The 21,032-nt window shown below is 45.6% G+C and overlaps 1 protein-coding gene across 1 annotated transcript in view; it reads right to left on the bottom strand.

Annotated features, from left to right (window-relative positions):
- The window catches only part of pprc1 (PPARG related coactivator 1), a 33,701-nt gene extending 13,561 nt beyond the window's left edge, over positions 1 to 20,140 (bottom strand). The window contains exons 1-6 of the mRNA XM_084321145.1: positions 20,043 to 20,140; positions 12,745 to 12,840; positions 10,858 to 11,007; positions 9,128 to 9,208; positions 6,674 to 8,843; positions 6,441 to 6,494 (exon numbers count right to left, since the gene is read on the bottom strand). Of these exons, the coding sequence (XP_084177271.1) occupies positions 6,441 to 6,494; positions 6,674 to 8,843; positions 9,128 to 9,208; positions 10,858 to 11,007; positions 12,745 to 12,840; positions 20,043 to 20,123 (2,632 nt within the window). The 5' untranslated portion in view covers positions 20,124 to 20,140. The remainder of the gene's footprint in view (positions 1 to 6,440; positions 6,495 to 6,673; positions 8,844 to 9,127; positions 9,209 to 10,857; positions 11,008 to 12,744; positions 12,841 to 20,042) is intronic.
- Between the last annotated feature and the right edge of the window lie 892 nt (positions 20,141 to 21,032).

The raw sequence follows: 21,032 nt of genomic DNA, 5'->3' as shown, positions 1-21,032 counted from the left end.
CCACCGCCACCTCTCGGCTGCCCCAGCCCACCTCAAAAACAATCAACGATTCCTACAACCTATAGGCAGGCTACAAATGCAATGAATCTACAGTAAAAGGTTTTTATCTGATCTTTTGTCAGTATCAATACAAATTCTTGTTGCGTGATTTTTATTTTTTTAATTGATCTTTTCCCCCCTCCTTTTTCCTCCGATTTTCTCCCATCCCAATGTTAGTCGTTATGCCAATTCCCAATCCCCTTCCTGGTCGCTACGCACTTAGCCTCCACTCTCCCAGACCGACTGTGGGGGGTATCACATGCTTCCTCCGACACACGTCTAGCCAATCAACCGCTTCTTTTCACCTGGCAGTGCGGACTCTCACTGAGAGCGTGTAACGTGTGGAAGGATCACACTACCGGCCTTAGATCCTATCCGCGCTTAGCAGGCGCCCCGACCGAACTGTAGGAGTCGCTGTTTACAACAACCCGGACCCACCCCGCCAGCTTCTCCCACCCTCTAATACTGCCAATTGTATTAGTGTGAACGGCCAGCCAAGCTGGTGACAACCCCGGAGCTGTGAGCTGGATTCGAACAGGCGAATCCAGCGTCTCCGGGGTTGGTGACGAACGCAATCTCCGCTACGCCACCTGACCGCTGTTGAGTGACATTTTAAATAAATCTTTCTACCCTACTGCACTGGGCAGTGTCTTGGGGTGGTTTGCGGTCATTATACTCCATGACCAGCAGTAATTTTTTTTAAGTGTCCAATATTAAGTACGACATGATTGAAAACCATGCAGTCAAACAGCTCGAAAATGACGTGTACTGTTGCATGTTTTCCCAAAAGGAATAGTTTGTTGCTCCACTGACTTGCAATAGCATTGCAAAAAAATAAACAACCTTAACTTTTAATTAATCAACAACGCAAACTCCACTACGTAACACTTTTGCAATCAAAGTCCCTCGTCATGATCACAGAGGCTCAAACGAAATCTAAACATTAAAACATTCAGAAGCACTAAAAACAACAAAAGCACGTCAGATCCTATATATTTCCCCCAGATTCCATGTAGCAAACGCTATGATGCACAAGAGACACAGCGGTGCTGTACACGGCCCTCTTGTGACAATGGGGCTAACGACACATGCAGCGCGTCTAGCCACTTGTTCTGGTTGGGGCCTATACATCCGCCCGGACAAAGGCAGCAGAGCGAGAGTTAAATGGATTTGCGGACAGGGCAGAATTCCAGCAGCTCAGCAGACAGAAAGCAGCTGCCTCCACAGCACTCTCCTCTTAAAGGAGAACCAACTAAGGCCATGGTTAGACTAGTGTATTCCTGGCGTTTTTTTTATACGTTTTTGACGACGTTTCATGTCCCTATTACACAGAAATGCGGTTGGCGTTTTTTTGTGGATACGGCTGAAACGCAAAATTGTGTTTGCGTTTGGAGATACGCAAAAAAAACGCGTCGACAACAGCGTGTAGTCAGCATGGAGCCGTTGTTGCGAAAACGCCCATGCGCAGTAGATACCATCGCGTGCCCTTCCGGTGACAACAGTGTGTGTGTGTTTGTGTTTGGGACATAGCTCCGTGTCCCAAATAGCTTCAGCTACCATGTGTTGTCAAGTTATTGTTATAAGGACCCCAGTCCAAGCTACAACAGTCTGCATTCCCTTAACAATTGTTTGTATTGAGCCGTATTGTATTGTACCCATATGCAATATGTTAAATAAAGTTTACATCCATTCATTCTGCTAGCATTACCGATTGCATGAGCAGCTGGCTAACGTGAGCTATCAGGATTCAGACCCTGTTAGCTCAGAGCACCTCTTTCAACTTAACAAGCATTAAACAAAATGGCCCAGTCATCTATTCACCTTTGTTTAATACACACAGCGTTGTCTCTAATGTTATCTAACTACTGATAGCTCGCGATATCAGTTTTGGTGCTGGCTAAGTAGCGTGAGCTAACGTTAGCTTCTAGCCACAATGCTATATTGTTATAATGGCACAACATTGACGTTAGCATGCAGCTAACAATGCTACCGATGTTTTTTTAGACTAAACTATCCGCTCTTGGTGGTCACTTGTGTTGATGTTAGTTTTGTTTCATCAACAAATGACAGGCAGAACACACAGTGAATGTATCCGTTTTGTTTATTGCACTTTTATTAGGCTTTGCTGAAAAAGAAATGCTGCATTGGGTAACTAGGCAAAAGATGGTGGCCGCCTTGTTGACATTTGCTTTGCAGGCACATTCAAGTTCTGATTGGTTGAAATTGCCTTCATGTTTGCCACCTACTGCCACCTACTGCTTTGGCAGTGTACTACATCAGTGTGCTCGGGTGACAAAAACAAAAAAAACGAACGTGTGACTCGAGGCGCACGACGTCGCGGCGAAATGCATATGACGATACGAAAATGATACGAAAGGTGTAACCGACGCCTAAATGTATTGAAATAGTAATTCTCTGCCGGGGGTCGGAAAACCCTAGAACTAGTCAACTCCCTGATCATCTTTGAACCAAGAGATATAATTAGATCCACTTCCCATGAGCGGCCCTGCATACCGATATCTTCGTCCATAGGTTGGGTTTATTGCACGGCGACCTCTGAACCGTACTTGGTATAATTAAAAAAGGGGGAATGCATTCCATTCCTGTGCCCCAGGACAGTCAGTATTCGTGAACATGCACCACTCAGTGTTTCCCACAGGATTGTCAGAGATTATGGGGGGTGAACCTGGTGCACTTTGAGAGCAAAATAAAGAGGCTAGCTCTATGATGAACTTTGTGCTCAAAATACAAAATTGACTAGAGCTTCCCAATCCTCTCCTCGAAGCACCCCAGCCGTTCAATGTATTTGTTAAATTCCACCACACCTGATTCAACTTAACTAGCCCTTTATTAGTTGAATCAGGTGTGCTGGTGGTGGAATTTAACAAATGCATGGAACGGCTGGGGTGCCTCGAGGAGAGGTTTGGGAACCACGGGACTAAAGCATACATTTGAGCCATCAAAGAAATTAAGCAAAAGTAGTTACCTGTGTTGAACTGGTTTATTTTTTAGAAAATAAAAAATATATAGTGGATTACTATTACTGATACATCCCTATTGGCAAACTTTATATTTAAAAAAAAATAGTAAAAAATATTTTTTTGGTTCATTATTCAACTGTGGCGGGCCGCCACAATCTAGGTAATTAATGGGAAACCCTGACTCTCTCCTAAAGCTAGAAATCGGCTGGTGAACTTGACTCTTAATAATAAACACTGCACGGACTCTGGCGCAGTGTTTTACTATGGTTTGGACCACGTATACCATCATTATTACTACGGTCTGATCCTGAATCCTGCCACTCACTACTACCGTTATCACCATTACTACTTGCACTTTGTTCCATTATTACTACCTTTCTGCTGCTATAACACTTTAATTTCCCCAAGGGGATTAATAAAGGAACATTTTACTTGAAATCGGAGAAAGAACCCTCCAATCGGTGATGTAACAGATTTTGCACTCTTGCACGTTTATATTCTAGGCATTGCTAGAAGGTCTGAATCAGAACCCAAAACCTACATTTGGTTGTAAGAGCTCACACAAAAATGTTATTGCCACAAAGTCAAGAGCCCCATTTAATTTCTATGACGCATCCCCAGATTTTCAGCACTTCTACGCAAGAGAGTTGGATGATGTTCCACTGTCGAACATCTCTGGTCAAAGAGGAAGTAAACTAACCGGTGCTACCGATTCTCATTATTCTCCCTTAAAATATTGAATAAATAATCTTGTATTAATTGTCCCTCCCCTACTTTATGAACAACCACATTTGTTTATTCCACTGTGTCCATTGAAACGATGATAAAGGTAGTTTCCTCATGCAGAAAAGATAAGTTAACTTTTCCGATATAAATCACTGCATAACTCATAATTCAGACAAGCTTAATATTTGGTTATTTATGATTTTATGTAAAATTATTGCCACATTTTCTTTTAAAGCTAATTTGGTAGTGGTAGTCAGTTTTGTTAGAGCTATAAGGCACTTGGGGCCATGCTGCGTAGCTGTGGGGATTTTACATCCCAGTGATGTCAGATTGGCGACTTGTGTTCTAAAAATAGATTTCCCATAACAATTGCCCGAGCACTACTCAAGTAGTGCATGAGTTGATGAGTACTCGATCTGGGAAAACATTCCTCATGCCCGTCCCTAGAGCCAATACCGATACCAGAGGATGCGATACCGTTACCAAGATGCTTTTACCTTGTTGGTTTTTGATACCTTACTTTGCAGAGTTACGCATGCGTGTGGCGTGTGCCACGTGAACCAATCAGAGGCCTTGTTACGATTTTGGATCACGGTCAAACGGAATAAATGTTATATCTTGGGGGAAAAAACATGCCTATTGGCTCGCAGACACCCGATGAGATTAAACTTGGGTATCAAAATCCGGTATCGAATGACACCATACAAGTAGGGATGCACCGAAAATTCGGCTACCGAAAATTATCGGCCGAAAATAGTTAAAAAGGCTCTTTCGGCCGAAAGGGTTTTAGCACCGAAAATATATGACCGAAAGTCAAATAACGTGTTGTTGTGATGACGTCATCAAAACGCGACTACAGACATACCGGTAGCATGCGCAACATGTAACGTGAGCAGCTTGGCAGCTCTTCCTGCATTCTACAGCCTGTGATAACTAACTCCTCTTGGGAGTAGGGATGCCCCACGAAACCCGGTTCTAAACTAAATTAGAAAAAACCGGAGTATTGATCAGCTCCGACGTTAACGGTACTGCTATCAGTAGTCTAGGAGCGGATTAGCTACGGAGCTAACAGTGTACCATCCATCTGCGACGCAACGGTGGCAGCAACAGTGGACACTGAGTAATGTTAACATTATGACGAGTTCAAGTTAAGTTAAGTTTAGCCATAATCATGTCTTTTGCCATAATCAGGTAGCTAAAAACAAATATATATATATATTTATATTAATCATTTTCGGCCTTTCGGCATTCGGCCAACTGTTTCCTATTTTCGGTATCGGCCAAGAATTTCCCATTCGGTGCATCCCTACATACAAGTATTGAATTTAGATACCCAGACCTACCCTCAGGTGCAGTGGGCTACCCCTCACAAGCGTTTGTCCCCCTCATTCCAATCCACCCAGACCTACCCTCAGGTGCAGTGGGCTACCCCTCACAAGAGTTTGTCCCCCTCATTCCAATCCACCCAGACCTACCCTCAGGTGCAGTGGGCTACCCCTCACAAGCGTTTGTCCCCCTCATTCCAATCCACCCAGACCTACCCTCAGGTGCAGTGGGCTACCCCTCACAAGAGTTTGTCCCCCTCCTGTCCAGGGATAGCTCTGTAACGCTACACCTCACTTCCCTCCATTATGAGGGAAAGTGATCCTCCCCACTACATTTAGCCCACTACTCAACTATGTGACCCAGGCTAAGCAGTTGCCAACACTACCGACGGCCACTACAAAGCTTTGGCTCCGGGATGAAGTTGGGAGCCAATCGCCTCCAGTGTTATAGAGGGGGGAAAACAACAACTACCTCCCAAATGGATCAGACCCGTTCCTCACCAGATGAGAAAAAAAACACAATCACCATTAACCCGTTCACTGCCGCACTACCAAACGGTTAACCCTTTCACTGCGACAATACACAGAAGGTTAACCCGTTCACTGCCACACTACAGAAGGTTAACCCTTTACTATCACACTGTGATAGTAAAGGGTTAACCTTCTGTAGTGTGGCAGTGAAAGGGTTAAAGCTCCGGCTCTCAGGATTTTACTGAAGCAACAACGTTACAACCAGGGATTTACAGCGGCTTCCTAAATAGAACAGACATCTCCCTCCGAACATAAAACACAGGTTTTGCAGAGCGAAGCAGATGGAACTGATTGGAGCGTAAAGTGGACCGCTTCAGTGGAATGTTTGATGCGTTGCTAGGAAACAGCCAAGACTACAGTTGATTTCCTGTTGCAGTGCTAGAATTATAACGAGGCATCTGCCGGTTTCAGCAACTTAAAACCAAGACCTTTTAATACCACTCAACTAAATTATATACCAATTTCACAACCATAATAGCAAAAAAAATATATAATAAAAACGCATAGCAACACTGAACTGGCAGCTGCACTTGCAAATCTTCACAATTGAGAATTATGAATTTTATATCATAATTAAATCTTTAATACCCTGCAGATAGCAGCATCATCATCACAGGGAGATGATGTTATGTTCTTAAAATAAGATTCCCCTCCCCTCCCTCCCCCTCCCAGTGGTGGTAACGAGGAAGCCATTTTTGTATGTTTCTATGACAACACTGACCCATCCTCTTTTATAATAGTTGCAGCATTTGCCAGTATCAACAAATGACAGGAAATGGAGTTTAGTCCGTTCTGGTGTACGTTTGTTTTTGTGGTCAGGTTGAAACCGGTGACTCACCTTGGCTCTCTTCAAACTGCTCCAGCAGGCTGGTCAGATCGGCAGCTTCAATACCTGAGAAACAGCACAGCACTCAAACACCGACACAAAATGGGGTTTCTTCACTTTAAAATATTCACATCTCATTAGCGGTTTAATGGTGCAGTGGTCTTTTTTTTTGTGCGGTAAAAAATACTTATCACCTTTAAGCGAATTATAGTTATTTTTAAATACAAGACAAATTCTCTGCTCACCAATCTCACTAGTGAAGGCCTCGATCAGCTCCTGCGTGGCGCTCTTTGCTCTCGGGGCCTGTGGCGCCGCGCTGGGTCTCATCAGCACCGCGGCCACAGCAGGCTTCACCTTTAGGTTTTGGGAGGGGGCGGGGGGGTGCAGGGCCTGGGAAGAGGGGGCCGGGGTGGAAGGGACTGTGGGTTTCGAAGGCTCTGGCTTAACTGGGTTGCTAAGTGGGGCAACAGCGGCGAGCTGAGGCGACTTCTGGGCGGTGGAAGTGGTTTTCTGGGGAAAGACTTTGGGTATCAGGGCAGACAGAGCAGCGAAATTGAGGGCTATTCTAGTGGCTTTAGAGGGGACCTGGTTGACAACCACAGGTTTAATAATAGATACAGGTGCAAGGTTAGGCCCATCTCCGGCTCTAGCCTCATCTACCGATGGTGCAGAGGAAGGCCGATTCTCTGCCGGAGGCACATGCCGAGAGGCGGACGCCGACCGGGAGATCAGAGGCACACTAGGCTTACCGGGGAGGGGGGCGGTTTGTGCAGGAGGGGATGCATTCTTTACAGGGTTGAGGGGAGCAGCAACTGAAGGTGGCTGAGAAGGTTTAGCCGGTTGAGGGGTAGGCGTTTGCTGGGGTTTGGGTTTGGGTTTCGGGGGGGCACTGGCGACCTTGCTGGAAGAGGCCACCATGTAAGCAGGTGGCACCAGCAAGGCCTCGGGGGTAGGGGGCGCACCGGGCCCCATGGGCTGCCAGGCCGTTTTAACCTCCACCGCCTCCTTCTTCCCAGACAGGTGCTGGGGGCGACGGGTGTCCCCGGCGCTGGGGTCCGGCAGGCAGGGGATGAGGGGAAGCTCCATGGGCAGCTCAGGGAGGCTCGGCCACTTGGTGCTCTGGTCCTCTTGCCTCTCCACCGGAGCCGGCTTCTTCTGCAGGCGGAGCCGCCGGTACTCGGCCAAACTGAGGGACTTGGGTTTGGGCTCCGGGGCCGGGGGGGGAGGAGGGACGGCGACGGCGGGCTGGGGAGCCACAGCGGCAGGGAGGACTTCACTCCCAGGGGAGACGGTCGTCTGGGCTGTGGCGGGGAGTAGAAGAGCCGGGGGGGAGGAGGGGCCGCCGGAGGGCAGGGCGGGTGCCTGGGGGGCGGGGAGGACAGCAGAGGTAGCTGCTGATAAGACTTCATGTTTCTCTGGGGCCGTCGGTTTGGGCGTTTCCATAGGCTGGGCCGGGCCGCCGGGCTGGATCCTCTCCGGGCCCGCTTTCACCACATCCGAGGTGACCACCACTGGTGCCGTGGCCTTGATGCTGGGTTCCGGGGGTAGCGTTAGCGTGGTGACTTCTGAACACGTTTCCGCTTGGCACGCGTTCATCCTCTTGTGTTTTGGAGGGGAAGGAGGCCGAGTTGAAGCCTGGGGGACCAGAGGTACCTTCGTCTTCTTCTCTTTGATAGACTTCCGGGACGGCACACCCAGAGCCGCCTTCCTCGCCGGGGTGCTCCGCAGGACCCTGCCCCCCACGGGGGGAGCGCCGTGCACGGGTTCCGCTTGGACATATTCCTTCCTACTTTTCTTTTTCTTTTTCCGTCGAGACGGGATTTTCTCCATCATCTCCTCCTTGGGCCTCTTGATGACCTTCTCAGCCTTCACCTCTGGAATTGGCACCGGGGTCACGGTGGCCACGAGCTTCACGGGAGCCTCAGTGGCCACGTCCACCACATCGTCATCGTCATAATCATCGACAATAATATGCTCCGAATCCTCAGAGAAGGCCTCCTCTGATTCGTCAGGCAGTAAACGCGCCATGTCGGCGCAGTCTTGTAGTGTAGGCAGAGAGAGGGAGAGCTCCATGCCGGGGATGGCCAGTATGGGCTCTCCATACTCGCCCTGGTCGACCACCTCTAGCAAGATGCCCCCTTCGGGCAGCATGTCCACCATGCCGTCCTCCATGGTAACGGCCATGCAGTAGGGGTGCATGTGCCTGACCAAGTCCCCGAGGCTCATGGAAACAAAGTCTGCGTCCTCGCCCTCCTGCTCCAGGACTATGGGAGGAGGGAGGGTCAGGTCATCCCAGTCTACCAGGTGTTTGTCTGGAGACGAGGCCTGGCTCAATGGGCTCAGAGTAAGGGAGCAGTCCTCCTCCTCTTCTCCATCGCTCCTCTGGATAGAGCCCAAGTTTGTCCTGGGGAGGCTCTGGGGACAGAGAGGCAGAGAAATATCCTGTAACTTTTTTGACATTCAACTTTTTACTGGAACACAACTCTAAACCAGAATTTCCCCACAGACATATTTGTGACGGCCCAATTATTAGACAGGCCGCAACGGAAACAAGATTCCCAAAACGGATACAATAGCACAGATTAACAGTCGTTCTCCTCTTGGACAAATACAGTCTTTTTTCCACCCTCTTGACTGCATCGGTTCACAACAGATCCCCTGCCTATGAAAACGGTTAGGATGATCGCTGGGTCAGCTACCTTTCCCGTTGAGAAGGCTCTCGCGTTGCAGATAGTGTCCCTCTCTGGAGGGGAGCGCGACAGACACAGCAATCGCCGCAACTAAAGAGTGGGAGAAAAGGATTATTATGACATCAAAACAGAGGGGTGATTAGATTTTCAGTGACTTTTTTTATCGTTTACTATGTGGGTCGGTGAAATCGTACAGGGAAAAACAAAAGTTCCAGAAATTGCTGTACTTTCACTTAGGGTGACGGGGGGGTGGGTGTGATGGTTTATATTTTCTTTTAACCCACAGGGACTTCACAAAAAGAACTCAGAAGTCAACTACATATCCCATAATGCATTTGGTTGAGTATTCAGATAGAGTCTACTGTACACCTAAAATCCCATTAAGTCCCATTCAAATGTATCAAGGAGCATTGGTCTCTGCTTTGTTACCAGGAAAGACTAAATAGATTCCACAAATCACCACTTATGGGTCACGTCAAGGAAGGATTTGCAATCACATTAATATGACTTTGATGTTTATATTAATTTGTACAATTACTTTTGGTCTCCTAACATGAGGGTACTACTATGTATATGGCTCCAATTACTGCAGTTCCATCTGATAATGGATGTAAACAGCCCGAAATTAAAGCTGAAAAGTCTTCACTTTAAATGGTCATTGCTCCATTGCAAATGTACTGGAAAGCAAACAAATCACACTTTTTTCCACTTGGACCCAAACTTACAGACTGCACTGTACACAAAGAGCAGTAGCATTTTAAGACCGGATGCAATATTTGTGTGTTTAATGATACTGGGAGCTGCCATTTTTTTTGGTCCACTTTTTCTCCCATTTTCTATATTTTTCTCCCATCCCAATTTCGTATCATCCAATTCAACCCTCCCCTGTCACGAACGCAGTTTCTTGCCTCCCACAAGCCGGCTGCAATGTGGACTAAGTCATACATAGCACAAGTCCCCTCCGGTACTTGAGGTAACAGCAGTCGCATCTTTTCACCTGCGCAGCTCGATCTCTCAGTGGCGAGGAGTAACGCGTGGGAGGCTCACGCTGCCCCCGACACTTCCTGATTCTACTGCGCAGGCGCACCAACCGACCTGTAGGAGTCGCTGTCCACAACGCCCGATCACCACCCATCAGTTTCCCACCCCCTAATACAGCCAATGTGTATTAGTATGAACGACCAGCTAAACTGAAAGCAATGTGGAGCGCTGGGCTCGAACAGGCGAGCCCAGCGTCTCCGCATTCGTGGCGAGCGCCTTGCCCACTACGTCACGTAGCCGCCCACTGGGAGCTGCCATTTATGGTTACCACTCCCTTTGATGAGTCAGTATGAGACACTAGGCCAAGCAAGGGTAAGCCAACAAAGTTTCACTGCGTGAGTGAGATTGCGCGTGTGTATGTGTGTGGGAGAGTGAGTGTATGAGTGCGTGTGTGTGTGGGAGAGTGAGTGTATGAGTGCGTGTGTGTGTGGGAGAGTGAGTGTATGAGTGCGTGTGTGTGTGGGAGAGTGAGTGTATGAGTGCGTGTGTGTGTGTGGGAGAGTGAGTGTATGAGTGCGTGCGTGTGTGTGTGGGAGAGTGAGTGTATGAGTGCGTGTGTGTGTGGGAGAGTGAGTGTATGAGTGCGTGTGTGTGTGTGGGAGAGTGAGTGTATGAGTGCGTGCGTGTGTGTGGGAGAGTGAGTGTATGAGTGCGTGCGTGTGTGGGAGAGTGAGTGTGCATGACAGCTGTGCACGGACCGGAGAGTGCTCCCTGCCCTTCTGGCTCGACAGCAGGTCAGAGTCGGGCAGTGTGTCAAAGGGTGAAAGGTTCTCGTCGTCTACATTGTCGAGGATCTCCGTCAGGGCCGTCAGTAGTGTTGCCTCGCTCTCTTCATCCAGTCCTTTTACCTGGATAAACAAAAAAGCCGAGCGATGAGCTTAGGTACACAGACCGGACGGACTCTGCTAGAGGTGGTGGAGGAGGATGAGAAGGAAGCTGGCTACTATCCTGAAGAACCGCTCCCACAGCTGGAGAACTAACGGCTGCAGAACTATTAGGAATGTCTGACCACCAAGTGTGTGCTTTTTAACCACCAAAACCGGCACAGACTACAACGTATGACTTAAATCATGCCAGTTACTTGCACCTTGTGTATACAGTTTCTTTCATTTCCATTTTCAGATTTGATCGCCTATATTTATATATTTCTTCCATCACCCTGCCCATACCTGTACCTCCCCTCCCCTCCCCCATGCTGCCACGTCTACATTGTCGAGGATCTCCGTCAGGTCCGTCAGTAGTGTTGCCTCGCTCTCTTCGTCCAGTCCTTTTACCTGGACAAACAAACAGCCGAGCGATGAGCTTACAGGTACACAGACCGGACGGACTCTGCTAGAGGTGGTGGAGGATGAGAAGGAAGCTGGCTACTATCCCGAAGAACCGCTCCCACCCCCTCCATGAGCAGCACGTACAGCCACAGACTCATACCCGCCCCTGACACTCTACTAATGGCGCTTTTCCACTGCATGGTACCTACTCTACTCTGCCTTTTCGGTTTTCCATTGCCAACAGGCCTCAGGCTCCACAACCGTGGGCATGGACTGCTGTCAGCAGCTGGATAATGATAATGGCTGCAGAACTGAGAACTATTAGGAATATCTGACCACCATGTGTGTGATTTTTAACCACCAAAAACTGCACGGACTACAACGTATCTCATGCCACTTACTTTCACCTTGTGTATAGTTTATTTTTTCAGATTTGATTGCCTATATTTTTACCCTGCCCATACATGTACCTCCCCCCTGCTGCTATGATGCTTGAATTCCCCAAGGGGATCAATAAAGGAATATCTTATCTTAAACAAAACGAGCAAGCAATGGGGGATGAGGGGTTAAAAAAAAGAACAGGATTACTCAGTTCACAAATAGTCAGATAACTAAAATATATTATGTCTTGATGTTTAAGAGTTCACTCTGTAAAAACTTAACTTTATTAGGTTAGATCATGTCAATTAAATTCACCAACAAATAAAACTTTCAGAAGTTGCTTCACCCTTCATGTTATCATGTGGCCAACTTAACTGTAAGTGGATATCCCTTTTTTTATTAACTTTTTCCCCCCTCCTTTTTCCGATTTTTCTCCCATCCCACTGTTAGTCGTTATGCCAATTCCCAACCCCCTTCCTGGTTGTTGCGCACTTTCCCCTACTGTTGGTCCGAGAGGCCGGAGACTGTCACATGCTTTCCTCCGACGCATGTGCAGCCAGCCGGCAGCCAGCCTGGCCGCGCAGATTCTCACTGGGAGAGTGTAACGTGTGGGAGGCCGCACTACCTCTCACCAGATCCTACCTTCGCTGAGCAGGCGCCCCGACCGAACTGTAGGGGTCGCTGTCCACAACGCCCAGGACCCACCCACGGCTCCCCTCCACCTAACTCAGCCAAACGAGTTAGTATAGCGATCAGCCCGAGCCAAGGCAATGCTGACTCTCCGGGAGTCAAGACCGCAGCCTCTTGCATTGGTGACGAGCACAATCTCCGCTACGCCACCTAACCGCCCAAAATACCTTTCTTGATCGTTTAGATATATATATATATATTTTTTTTTACAGAAACATAAAATTGTACTGTGAAAACAAGTCTTACCTCTCCTGTGGGAGCGTCCTCGAAGATGGAGAGAAGGGAGGGGTCCAGGCAGCCATGAAGGGCCTCCAGACTTTCTCCAGAGCCCAGACCAACAGTCTGAGGGCGAGAAGACACAACACAGTTAGCTCACACTTCTAAAGTTTACATTAGGATTCTCCCAAAGTGGTGTTAGTAGCACTGCAACACTCCAATTTGTAGCACCATCTTGTGAAATGGCCAATCAGTCGACGACAACATTATCAGAACCCTGGCAGGAATCGACAGCAGTTAGCAATTTGCCGGCCAGAGTACAGTTTCAATTGACCAGAAAAAGATTCCCGCAAGTTTCGCAAGAAATCGGGGAAAAACCAATGGCTTTACCAAAGACGCAACATACATTTACATTGAAACACACGTGGTCGTGGACCAGCACCAGTCGTTAACATTATTGGGTGAACAAGAAAAAGATTAACATTTTCAGTAGGGCTGCACGATTAATAAAAAAATAAATCACAACCTCGATTCATCGATCTCATTTCTAAATGATAAAAACTTTTAATTTACTTTTTTAAATGACGAAAAATAATCGTGATCTCAATTCTTAGAGAAATATCGTGATTCACATTTTAGCAAGAATCGTGAAGCCCTAATTTTCAGCATAATATAATGACCCTGCTGAGTGTATCATTCATTCATGGTTGTTTCAGGGACACCTGTAGTAAAGGAGTGGAAACAGCCCAGTGTAGAATGCGTAGAAACCCTGTAACACCCTCAGCTGCAATAATACCAACATCACCCTTTTTTTAACACATTTACATAGTCAATGGGTTGTGTTGTTCAGCCTCACAATGCTATTGGATAGTAAATATGTACAACAACATATGTAAGGTCAATCTTTTTTAATGTTTTTCTATATTTGGGCTCTACAGGTCTGCTTGTCATCATACCTTTACAAGTCTTATTCATCATCTGAATTTGGCAATACAAGCTTAATAAACATTAAAGATCAAAGTAAGCCTCTACAGATATTTAGCATTAATTTGTCAAATGTGCATGATCATAAACTTGTTTTATATAAAGATCATACCGATATCGGCTATATCTGTTATCGGCCATAACAGAAATGTTAATCAGTTATTGGTCAAGACTGATATTCGTGTGTCCCTCCCTAGTCAACATGATGCATCAGCTCAAACAAACACTTAACTTGCTTTAATTTCTTGTTTATTATGGCAGTAGCATTAGGCCTTTATCCACTAAATACTAGGATGTCAGTTATGCTGTGATATCAATTCATCACCCGAGGTCAATTTAATCAAACAGGTCAAACAGGTCGGTTGGTGTGTGTGATAATCCCATTCTGGTTAGGACACTACACTAGTAACAGAAACCCAACAACAACCTAAGGATTGTGATGTTATGGCAAAAGAAAATCTGATTCAATAGAGAGACTTGAGGGAACGTTAAAAAGGACAGCTGGAAAATGTAGGCCTTGTTCAGACAGCCAGCCCAAGTCTTTCGGCATGCCGTCTAGATTGTTTTTAGAAAGTCTGGGCAACTACTCCTGAACGATATAACGACACTACCCGCGTCCGTACAACTGAAAAGGGTTGTCCTAGCGGGCGTCACAGCAGCGAAGAAGCTAATAGCAATGAGATGGAAGGAGCCTGAGAAGCTTACAATGATTAACTGGTCCCTAACTCTATTGGATGTGATTTATCTTGAGATATCCACGGCCCGGGTGATCGGGGTAGGGCAGGCTGGAATTGACCTGTGGTTCGCAGCAGCTGAGAAGGTAAAGACCGCAGTGTGCGGCTGAGCGGGGTTGGGGCGCTTGATCGGGGGGGTCCGGCGGTCTCTGGGGAGGGGGAGGAGGAAATGTCTTGTCTGTCTTGGTTTTTGTCTTGTCCTTCTTAACTTTGACTGGGGGGATTTTAGGGGGGGTTGGTATTTAGCTATTCTGCGCTATATGTCAACTCACATGCCATCTCCCCAAGAGACTAATATTGACAGTCTGATTGACCTGTCAACCAACTTGGAGGAAGAATTTCTTTCTTCTTACACTTTACCTTCTGCAAGTTTGGCAGTCTTGAACATGTGTAAGGGACCTAGGCTATCTACAGTAAATCTGCGGCAACACTCTCATAATCAATCTTTTAAGTCACTCCACTTTGTAAAGGTGGGGAAAGGTTGCCATGTTTTGAAGACCCTTTTTGTTATTGAAGTAGCCATCTATATTTGATAGGTTGGACGCTGTTTCTTTTTCTTTTTGTCTTTATAATTTATTATTCTGTATTATTATTGTTTGTTATTCTCCTGTGAAAGTTATGTTTTTTGTTACTGTGGTTATTGTGTTGTCCTGTTTCATGTAATTAATAATAAAAAAAATTTGATCAAAAAAAAAAAGAAAGTCTGGGCAACAAAAAGGAAACCCACATGAAATGCGATCCCAAACAGGAGGTGCTTTGAAATGAGATTCCAAATCAGTATTTCTACAGACATGTCTCCGTAATTTGATGTTAAAAAAAACAGATTTCAAAGTTGTTGTTTTTTGCGTCACTTGCAGCAACGTAACATGCGATGACTGCATCAGATTCAACACCAGAGTGAATTGCATCCGAGCGGCTGAGCAGCAGAGCTGGCATTAAACTGGACTTTGAAAAAGTCTTTATTCATTGCACACATCGACAATGTCGATGCACCGATATGAAAATTTGCCACCGATACCGATTGTTCAACTAACACAATCGGCCGATACCGATACAGATATTTGTGGCAAAAAAATATATATATGAAATGACTGTATATTTGTATGTCTCTAAATGTTTTGATGAATTGAAAATAGAGGACCCTTATGTAGGGCTGGGCGATATAACGATAAATATCGCGATATATTTTAATAATCGATATCGAATATCAATTTTTTTTTTTTTTTTTTTTAAATAATTAAAAAAAAAAAAAACCTGCAACAGGGCAGTTTTAAAACCAGAGACAGTGGACAGACTTGTCTTTCTTGCCTGCAACTTAAAGTAATGGCTTTGCTTGTCCAAATGACAATACTGACCAAATTCAGATTTCTTTTTCTCTTGTCCATTTATTTTGTTTGCTTTCTAATTTAAAATACATTTTGAAACCGTCTGTACACAGTAGGCTATGTGTGCTAGCAGAACTAGACTCCAGTCACGAGTCACAGTGCACATGTGCGGTGGTTTGTCCAGCAAAAAAGCGCCAAAAGATCGAAAATAAACTAGCAGAGCCAGAACTGTTCAACTCCTCTGGAGCCACAGCCAGCAGAGAAGCCGATTTACTTTAGCTTTTAAACCAGCTGCAGCCTGAGAACTGGAGTGTGAGGGGATGTAACACTAAAGATGGCGGCAATGACAAAGAATTGCTGCAAAATAATAAACATACATCTGTACATACATCAAAATTTTATACTTATAACAATTCGATAATTATCGATAGAGAAATAAAATAAAATTATCATATCGTTATCGCGATATGATTTTTTTCCATATCGCCCAGCCCTACCCTTATGTAAAAAAGCCGAAAGTCTTTTTCTAGTCTTCATCCTCCAGTCCACTGAGCTGTACTGTACCCACTCTGCAATCTGTCAATAAAGCTTTCAATAAATCAATCAGACAAATGCATAGCAAAGCCCTTATTATAACCATATAACAAAAAATTATATTATAGTTTATGAAAATGTTTTAGCCCTATGCTTGATTATTTTAGCCATGACAACAAATACAAATAAAATGAATAAATAAAATATTAAATAAATAGGCTACACGTCTCTTTTTGTGTTACAAATTGTGCTCACCGATATGAACATAGGCCTCTTTACTTACTTAAAAAAAGGAAACGTCAAGAAATATGTTTATGGTGTTAATTCCACCATGCCATGGTGCACTCTCTCTCAACCAAAGCAATGCAACAGAACAATTTTGATCGACAAGTCGATTCTGCCAATTACGTCACACCACTTGCACCCGCCTCTGCTGTTCTTACCAATCGGCAAGCGCGTATTCGTTTTTTACTTCTGGGATGTCCGCCATTGATTTTGACGAGAGCTCACAACAAGCTAATAACGTTAGCTCCCCGCCGGCCACGAGTGGACTACCAGCGCTCCCACAGGAGTACTAAACGAGGCATAATGATTTTACTGCAACGAATGTTATAATAAAAGCCCTTTCTATACACTCAAAACTTTATTAACAGACCGCAGAATGGGCACAACTCAGCACAGGCTCTTTGAGCAAAGGAAGGAACTGAGATATGAATGAGTAATGCGCTTGCTATGGTCCGGTAAATACGCTGATGTTATTGAACGTGTAACTATATAAGGTTAATGCCACAAAACGAATGCCTTTGTTAATCATAAGTAGTAACTTTGATGCAGTAGCGTGTGCGTGTGTGTGGGGGCGGCGTTGTGCAGGTCGCTTGACTGAAACTTTTCAAAGTTTGAACGTGTGGACCAGATTGACGCGACACAAATTGATGGATATTTATCAGCTACTGCCATCGGCACATTTGAGCTTATCGGCCGATACCGATACCCAACCGATATATCGGTGCACCCCTAGTCGTCATGAAGTGACGCATGCAATTTCTCTTTTTTTCGGGTCGCCGATGAAATGTTCCTCTCTGCGTTTGACCCATCCCGTCGTCCTTCCCCGTGGAGCCACGCCCGGTGACCAATCCAAGTGCTCTCGTCAGTCTTCATCAGGGACGACAGCGTTCTGCATGTTTTTCCATTGGGTTCATCTTATTGGGAGGGGAAACCCTTGCGAGCACGGGGAGAAAGGCCTGGGAGATACCCCACCTGGTCCCCAAGCGAGAATCGAACCATGGACCTCCTAGCTGTGAGGTGACAGTGTTAACCACTACAGCAACATGCGACGACTGCATCAAAAGCAGAGTGAAGTGCATCGGAGTGGCTGAGCGGCAGAGCAGTATGGACACAAGCAGACAATACAGAGAACAACGGTGTGTGGACACTGGACAGACAGGCAACACTGAAATAAACTGTCTGCCGGCACTTCTGTACAAATATCTATTCTGCGTGACGGAAAGCCACGTCACTGGCGTACGTAGTTACCGCGACGCCTACACCACACACCCGCGCGGATGGGTTGGTGATATCTGGAGTCTGGACAAAACGAAACCAGATCCAAATCACTTGAAAATGAACAAAGAAAATCAGATGTGCCTGCCACAAGTTCAGAGGAATTAGCCAGGTCCACAAGTTCCAGTATCTTCAGGGTGAGGACTCGCCCAGGGGGCAATGTGCACATGTTCCTAGTTCCAGCATGGAAGAGAAGAGGGCAAAATACCACAGGCATTCCGTTTCAGCTGAAACAAATAAGAAACTAGAGCACGGTATCTATTACGACATACAAGGCTCCCATTAGAGGCCCAAGCTAAATGGACACTAGCACTTTGGCGAAAGAAAATAAAGTTATAATTCATCCAAACCTATAATCAGCCCCAAGATTAAAAATGTGGCTTAAAAGGTAGTTCCTAGTTGGTCACCAATGTGCCCAGAGTTGCCATGTGAAATCACTTCAGGTAATAACTTTCCCAAATGAGAGTAGCCAACTGGAAGATCAGGGATAGTGAGACATACCTAGGGGGGGGGATACAAGCAGGGCACGTGATTGAGGCATAAGATTGACATATGGGGTGGGTACTACGCGACAGACTAGTAAATAATTAACTCCCATTAGTTTGTGTGCTTGCTGCACTACAGTGATTTCAAACAGACATACCAGGTTAATAGTATTACTGGGTTTTGCGGAAATAAACAACAGGACAACCACAAACTGTAACCCACGTGTTGTCTCTCTCCATACATGCATTGGGTTAAGTGAGCGGACATGTTTGCTCCACGCCTCACCCCGTCCCCTAGTTGTTAAGTGAGCGGACATGTTTGCTCCACGCCTCACCGTCCCCTGGGCGTCACACAGACACACGTGTTGCTCTACAACAAACGGGGCCAGGGCGAGGTTTCCGTATCCTCCCTCTCCCTCCTCGTGGAGATCACGAATGAATCAAATCAATACAACAACACTTCATATACTGAGCTGAAGTATTACAACATATTACAGAGAAACAAGTAGGAGGCTTAGGCTGGCAATACAAAAAAACGGTCGTCTTGTGGGATACTTAAAGCCACAAACGCGGTTCACCACACCACACCTAAAAACCACGTGTGAGAGACGTGCATATTTTTTTAAAAGCCTGGACTAATCTAAATGGTTACACAGCTGCGGGTTATATTATTATATCATAAAACTGTCGCGTGATATGATTCGCAGTTTGATATAAAAGCTAACCACCATGAGTCATCATCATAGCTAAAAGTAGTGATGTTAATTTTTGCTTGATTTTGATGTTGCTGTGATTTGTGTGTGTGTAGCAGTAAAGTGCAATAGTAATATACAATGTACAGGTGATTAAATTGGGTATATAACATATAAACTAGTACTACTGAGTGTAGTGCTAATCAGATGTACACAGTTGTATTATATACACAATAGAGACAGTATAACTACTATACTGACAAATGTACCAATACAATGTACTACAACCGCAGTGGCAGTGGGTTGAATATAATAAACGAAACAATATATTAACAAGTAACAAAAAAAGTAGGCAGACGAAGTTGAGCTAATTGTTACAATGTAGAATTGTTACAAAGTTGCTCAATTGCTTTATTGACTTCCTGGCTGCGCCACCACGCAGCAGCACACCGCATGTTGAAGCTTTGCGCATGATGAACACACAGCTGACCAACTAGTTTATCGTTTTAAGTATTTATATTGATTAAAAAACGCATACTATACTAGGCAGGTCACACACTAGTAGCTCAATCGACCGGCCACTCCACTTGTCAGCGCCGCTAACTATAGTTACTTTCATCAACTTGCTAGCAAGGAGGAGGGGAGACAAATTGACAACCGGCACTACTAGCCACCTAGCTAGGCTAAAGCAAACCAGCTTACTGTGACGTTTGCGAACATTTATCGTGAACATGCGACATTTAACAACAAACGCATCTTGTAAAGAACGAAGACTCGTACTTGAAAAAAGCCAAACATCACAGCAAAAGAATATGTCATTAGTACTAAAGACTTGCTACTAATCACGGCGTGGCGGTTGTATGGTATCCACGTGTCACTTTCCCCCATGCGCATCCTCCCGGCTAGCTGGCTATTATAGGAAAACACGGCCTTATGCTCGTTGCAAGTTTAGATACCAATGTTCTAACACTATAACCAAACCTCACGTGTAACTGTCCGCACGCTGTTCCTTACCTCGTCTAGGGTGTTTGAGGGGAAAAATTCCATATTGCAGGCGCTTAGAATCTCCTCGCCTGTTCCCCACCGCGCCGCCATCTTACTTCAAGTGCTGGCTGTCTGACGCGCTGCGCTGGAGCTGAGGAGCTGCTGCTATGAAAGTATGAATCGCGCATTGGAGGAACGATCCGCCACGCGGGACACGTGGTCTTCCATTCCCGGCAAAATGACGCAAAATGACGCACCGGGGTCGTAGTTCGCGAAGCCGCGCCTCTTTCTTGCAGCCAAAGCAACCAGGAGCAGGAACCACGCACACACACACACGTGGTGATTCTGATTGATTGATTGCTTGCTTGCTTGATTGATTGATTGAAAACTTTATTGAACAGATTGCAAAATGGGTACAATACAGTACAGCTCAATACACACAATTGTTAAGGGGATGCAGACCAGAGAAAGACTTTAGTCTTGTTTACATCAGGGTCCCCCATTTTCAATTCATCATAACATAATATGACATACACGACATACAGGTAGACAGTACTGCTACATCTATACATTTATTTATGACATACCAGATTTGCAAATACAGTACTGTTTGTGATACAAAAAGAGAGTATATACATTTGACGTAGAAACTGTACATTGGTGATTCTGAAAGGATGGGGGTCCTCCCTATGTTCCCCAGGTTCTATGTTCCCCGGGTCCTATGTTCCCAGATTGATTGATTGATTGATTGAAAATTGTATACATTTTTATTATTTTATTAATTATTAATGTCCGCCTTGTTTCGAACTGGTTAAGCTTAGGCCCTCTTTCGAAGTTGGTTAAGGTTAGAGCTTGGAATCAGGGCTGGTGGTCTGACTATATCTATCGCTACCGGGGAACATAGGACCCGGCCCGGGGAACATAGGACCCGGGGAACATATATGCTCCAAAAGGATGTAGGATGTGGCGTCCTTGTTGTATCTACTGAAGATGCCCGCTTTATAATACGCAATACATAGA

Source organism: Notolepis coatsorum, assembly GCF_963971535.1.
Source record: "Notolepis coatsorum genome assembly, chromosome: 9".
NCBI classification, from domain to species: Eukaryota; Metazoa; Chordata; class Actinopteri; order Aulopiformes; family Paralepididae; genus Notolepis; species Notolepis coatsorum.
Note: the sequence above shows the minus strand (reverse complement) of the source record. Positions and strands in the feature narration are given on the sequence as shown.